General features: G+C 39.7%; 1 protein-coding gene across 1 annotated transcript; it reads right to left on the minus strand.

Annotated features, from left to right (window-relative positions):
* Window positions 1–520: 520 nt before the first annotated feature.
* TMCO2 (transmembrane and coiled-coil domains 2) lies at window positions 521–3123 on the minus strand. The gene is made up of 2 exons (XM_060140441.1): window positions 2902–3123; window positions 521–899 (listed from the first exon to the last, which is right to left on the minus strand). Exons 1-2 carry the CDS (start codon window positions 3121–3123, stop codon window positions 585–587), a joined length of 537 nt encoding a protein of 178 aa, XP_059996424.1. The 3' UTR covers window positions 521–584.
* Window positions 3124–6419: the final 3296 nt, after the last annotated feature.

Below are 6419 nucleotides of genomic sequence, written 5' to 3' on the forward strand. Positions count from 1 at the left end.
CTGAGTGCTCCAGAAGCACTCAGAACAGATTCCCAAGGATGATCACAATGCTTTCTTAGCACAGAATAAGAATTAGTAAAAGTTGGATAAAATCAAACAATCTCCTTTATGTCCAGCCCCACCCTTGCCCACCTCTGAATAATTAATGCAGGGAGACTCCAGGCCACATATTTATCTTTAGGCCAAAAACCAGCACAAGAGCCAGCCTCCCTCTCTATAGGACAGTCCACAGCATCACCCTTAACAGCACTTTCTTGCTGTTTTTATTATATCGAATCCAACCTCTTCAGCATGGAGCTCAAGGCCACCTCCCTGACCACTCTCCCTTCTGTTCCCACTCCCATGATTCCTTTTCTATATGGCTGCTTAGGGTCTCCAGCCTGCCAAGTGGGCACCACAATCTCAGACATTTTTAACCACCACGATCCCCCACGTAACCCCACCACACACACAAGTGGAAGCTGGGCCCTGCTGAATAGAGAGCCAGTCCTGGCTGGGTAATTTCAATATAGTTCTCCGTCTTTATTGATACACCACTGCACACATGAGGGAAACAGTGCTTTTCTAGAAAAGACTGGAGTCCATCACATTTCAGATGTGGATGTAAACCCTGATGTAAGCAAGGGACTCTGGCAGTCAGAGCAGCTGCAGCTGCGCTCAGAGGAGCAATCCCTCTTTGTGGCAGGTTTTTGGGAAATGATCATCCTTTCCAGGTCCTTCATTTTGTTTTCCACTGTCTGAAGTTTTTCCAGAATTTTCTCTTGCAGACCCAAAGATAGGAAGATATTATTGTCTTGAAATGGGAGACCATTCCCTTCTGGGTTGACCAGCAAAGCCTGAAAAAAATCTGAGCCTTTCTTGTAAAGTGTGTAGAGTGTGATTGCAAACAACAATATTTTCTAAAATAAAACAACAGAAGTTGAACGTTACTTGTTTATAAATGTGAAATGCCACAGTTTACTGTAGATGCAAAAACAAAAGATGACTCTAAAAGTAATTATAATCCCTCATTCCTATGCCAAGGCTTGTGTCTAACAAAACATCTTCACACCTATTTTGTCTTTTGATCTTTATCACAAAATGGAGTGGTAGGCAGGTCAGGGATTATTATAATTAATATAATTTAAAAAATAATAGTAGATACTGTTTGCTGAAAGTCTGCCTCATGCAAGGCTCTGTGCTAGGAGTTTCCTTCCCTATGCAGGACCTATTTATGTAGAAAAAAACAGAGCTGGATAACCATTTAGATGCCTTCCAGTTCGGACTCTGTCATTGTCCAAGGTCATATATTTGGAAATGGTAGAGCCAGGACTGGAATCCAGGAATTCTGATTTCCATATATATATTCCATATATATATTCTCTTAGGACACAGTGGTCTGAAACACTGGATTTCCTGGTCATAGAAAAAAATTTTATTTAATGTGCTAGGACAGAGTCCTGGTAGGAAAAGAAAAGAAATCAACTTTTTTCCTTATAATAACTAGCACTGCTTACTGAGTACTACTGTGTGCTAAGCTTTATACATACAAGATCTCCTTTAATCCTCACCAAAACCCTGAGGGAGGCACTGTTAGCAAACCGATTTCACAGATAAGGAAACTGGGGTTTACAGGCTAAGTGACTGCTCTCACATCACACAGCAAGTGATAGAATGAAGAAGCCCCCGTAGTCTGACTCCAGAGCTTATTAACCACTCTGTTATACTACCTCTTTTTGGCTGAGGTGTCTGGAGGGCTGCGAATTCATCTTTCTGATTGAATTAAACAATAACCAAACGAGCAGAACCCAGAAGTACAGATAAGAGTTTGGCGTTTTGCCTTCTATTCTTCTATATTCTAATTGAAATACATGTATATGAATGTGTAGACACACAAATCCCTGTTGGGGATTTAGGTCAGTTGGACTATATTAAATGAGATTTTTGGAGAAGAATTTAATTTAGAATCCTAAAAATTGGGTTCAAATCTCAGCTTTTACAATCTATGTCACCTTGGGTCAGTGATAACCAAGTTCGCTCACCTACAAAATGGAGATGATAATCCCTGCCCTGCCTACCATGCAAGGTTTTGAGAGATTAAGAGAATGCATGTGACTGATTTCTCAACAGTAGTGACATGAAAATAAGTGAGCGCTACAAAATAATCCAGTAATAACTTATCTCAGCATTTACCAAGTAAACCAGTCACCCTTTAACAAAGCCCTCTTTAAGTCCCGTCTCCTTAAATTTAGGCTGAACCTCAGTGCACCTCAGTTTCCTAGTTCGTCATATGAAAATAACCTCTATTTCATGGAACTGTTGGGATTCTCAAAGCATTTTAACTATATTGTCAATATAGCTATAATTGGTACTTAAACAGAGGTATGCTTGTAAAATCCTAAATGTTTTTCATAATCCCAGCCAATTGTACTCCTGCTCCCCAAAAGAGCCCCTGTATATTCATTGTGATGACTAAATAAATATACACGCTTCTTCATCAGTTACAGAGCAAAGGCACAGTAAGAACAGAAAGGCGAAACCCAAGATCCCAGTTATACTTGCAGTGCTATTCTATAAGAGGTACTCCATATGGTGTCTGGCACACGGTTAGACACTCAAAGATGAATACAAATATATGATCAAATAAATTTGGAGGTCAGGCTGCCTTCTCAGATTATGAACTTCTTTAATGTGTTTCATCATAAGACAAGCCAAAGATCGTTGTGAGAAAGACCATTTTTATGCCAAAAACATAACTGATGGAAGTTTTTAAGGATAACGTAGTTTCAACCAACTTCAGAGACAAAGGTTCACTCTGGTTTACATGCATGGTCTTAAAACTGGGTGGCAGCAATATGGGAGGGAACTGACCAAATTTCAATGTAAAACTATTTAAATTTCTCTGTAACGAAAGAGTATAACCTGAATTGACTGAACACTTCGTTTCCATAAGGCATATACTCCTATTCCCAACAAAATCAAAAAGGAAATCTCCAGGATAACTTGCACAGCCGGAGCAAGATTATCTAGTAGCCCCAAACTTGTTTGCTGAGGCACACTAGTCTCTCTCAGAAAAGTTGCTTGTAGATAATTCCATATCGAGCTCAGAGAGATGATGTCCCAGATAGAAGACAAAGGTGACATTTTAATATAACAGCAGCTCCAGGAACTGCATGTGCAGAGGCTTTAGGAACCTAGATAGAGTTAGGAAGAGTTGTCTGGGAGTCCAGTTCTGAAGCCATTGTGAGCTGTGCTTTGTGATATCACTGTTCTGAAGCTCAGCTTGTTTCCCACTCACCCACTGAAACTTCTCACTCAAAACCAAGCAGACAGTGGTCTGAATTTTCAGTTCAGTCATAGCACTCTCCCTAATCTTCGGCAAGTCCTAGCTCTAACACAGCACTGTCCAACAGAACTTTCTGCAATGATGGAAATGTTCTATATTTGCTCTGTCCAACATGGAAGCCACTAGTCACTTGAAATGTGGACAGTGTGGCTGAGGAACTGAATTTTACATTTTATTAAATGTAAATTTAAGTAGCCACATGTGGCTAGTGGCTACCCTCTTAAACAGTGTATAGAACATTTCCAACAATCCATGGGACGGAGAGCAATTATTTTCACATTTCAACTGAGAAAACTGAGGTTAAGTGGAGAGAAGAGGAGACAGGATTTAAAAAGGGCTTTTCTAAAGAGCGAACAGTTTACTTGGTAAATGTGGAGGGAGGTTCTTACTGGATCATTTTGTAGCATTTCCTTTTTCATATGTCACTACTGCTTAGAAATCGTGATCTTTGGAAAAGCTTTTGACATATTTGAGCCTCATTTTGCTCATCTGTTTACATCTCCTTCATAAGATTTACATTAGGAACAAATGGTATCATTTCCTAAGCACTTTGTAAACAGTAGCATGCTGTACCATAACCTATATGCCATGTTATCAAGTCCATTATTTACTGACTAGTACCTATCTACTCAACAAGGAGGTATGGAAGTATAAAATATAAGGTCTGTTCCCAAAAATCTTACATGAAAAAAAGGTAGTTCACACACAAGCGTATAATATAAATTGTGAGATCATTTACCAAGACAGCAAGAATCCAAAAGAGGGTTTGCACCAAGAGGAGGGGAGGGGCATGGTAAGTAAGGAGAGAAAGGGTCAGTTATGACAACTTTTAGAAAAATATTGTCTGATGCTATTCTGATATGTTCATCTGGTTGACTGAAAGAAAGAAGATGAAAAGGGAAGCCTGGTGGAGAAAGAATAACTGTTTTGTTCTTGCAGGAATCAGAGGTATGGCAAGTTGCTTGAGGTGTCAGGGACACATCCAGGAAGCCGAGTCTAGAATGTTGTTGGATATATAGTACCATGTCAGGGCGAAATGACCTACTGATTTAGGAGCGACTGCTAATGATGTTAAACCCATAGTCTGCTAGTGACTGACCACAACCAGAATCTTTTCTAGAAAGGAATACAAATTACTCAGATAAGACTTGGGATTTTACTATAACAAGTTAAACATATGTCAGAAACCATTAAAGAATGATAACCAAAAACTTTTTGGAGAAAAATATGGTTGTGACAACCGAATCATTACCCAAGACTTCCTATACTAGATGAGATCCCCCTGTTACATGGCACCTTAGACTTTACTTTCAAAGCACTTAACACGATTAAGGTTATTTGTGCAATTTTGGGTTTAATATATCTTCCCTGACTATTGTAAACTCAAGGAAGACAGGGACCAAGTCCATTTTATTGACTACTGTATCCCTAGTGCTTGGTACTTAGCAGGCATTCGAATATTTTTAAGTAAATACAAAGTCCCCTAGAAGAATTCCAAATATCCTTATAGCCTAAACTGTTCAATCATCAAGTGCCCATTATCATATTTGTATACTCGTTTCTATAGAAGCTTTATAGAGTAGCTGTTAAGAGGATAGGCCTTTGGGAGTATAATGGATCTGGGTTCAAATTAGGCTGTACTATTCACTAACTTTGTTACCTTGGGCAGGTTACTTAACTTGAGGCTCAATATCTTCATTGGTAAAGTGAGAGTAATTCCTACCTTGTAGGGCTACTGTAATGAGAACTCGATAATTTGTGTAAAAGAGGGCAACTATTATTTATAGTGATGTTTATGACCAAATGCAAGGTATTGTGGATCTCAATAGTATAAAGTTCCTCAAAGAGAATCTAGTCTGAAAACCCATCTATTGTTTGACTCGCCTCGCGGACACCAGAACACCTCCAGTGATGAATTTATCACCATGCGAGGTATCTCAGCCCACCTTTAGTGTCATCCATCCATCCATCCCTCAGTCACTTCCACATTGTGCCCTGTTAGGACTTCTTGACTTACACTGCAACTTATGATTTATGCAGTGCCTACTTTCAAAGCTTCACTAGGTTCTTCATTGTCCTTCAAACAAAATCCAAAATCCAGACCATAGTGACAGGCACTAAAATACCTGGTTCCTGCTGACCTATCCAATCTTCTCTCCTACCCCTTTCCCTTTTATTCTCTTAACTCTATAGCTCTACTAGATTTGTCAATGTCACTAACACACCAAGCTGTTGTACCACAAAGCCTTGGCACATAATTGGATTATCCTAACTCCTGCTATTTCTTCAGGTTTAAACATTGCTTCCTTTAAGGAAGATTTTCCTGTCCTCTTTTTTGGTTCCCTCAGTCAGGGCATCTTTTGTAGCACTTTTACTTAACTAATTTTTTGTAGTGTTTTGTTTAATGTCTGTCTTCCTGACTAGACTCTAATCTCCAGGAAGCAGGAAACTTACCCTGTCATGTTCAACGTTCTCCCCAGAAGCTGGCAGAAGGTGTGTGCTTAGTAAATATCTGGCTATAGCTTTCCTATTGCCTCTTGTCTTCTCTTTTCCAGGCTAAACCTGCCAAATACAAGTTGACAGGTTTTTAAATCTCCTGACTATCCCAGTTACTTCCTCAGAGAGGTTCAGGCCTCCAAATGCAGGCCGTCACAGACTATATTTCTGCAAGTGTAGACAAAGCAGGCCTGCTAGCACAGTGGGCCACTCTTTGCAGACTCAGCTGTACATAATAGGAGGTTGTGTCCCGAATCAGGAGTATAAAGCCGGGAGGCCTCACTGTCTACCATGGGGGTGAAGAGGGGACACCAAGCAACTTTTCTGATTTTCAGAAGTTTCTTTCCGAAAGAAAAACTGACTTTTCCATAGGTCACACGATATTCACAGAAACAATAGTTTCTCCTTTCCACCTCTTTCTCAAATGAGTAACTGTCAACACTGGACATATGACTGGAGTTGGATCTGCATGACCTGGCTTTTACCTATGCTTCAAACTTTATTTCCCACTACTCACTTTCACAAAAAATACAGCTTAATTACAGAACTGTGGTATTTGTGGTACTTTAAATACCACCTGCCACTTTCCATCTTTCTT

Source organism: Lagenorhynchus albirostris, chromosome 2 (genome assembly GCF_949774975.1).
Source record: "Lagenorhynchus albirostris chromosome 2, mLagAlb1.1, whole genome shotgun sequence".
In the NCBI taxonomy this organism is placed as follows: domain Eukaryota; kingdom Metazoa; phylum Chordata; class Mammalia; order Artiodactyla; family Delphinidae; genus Lagenorhynchus; species Lagenorhynchus albirostris.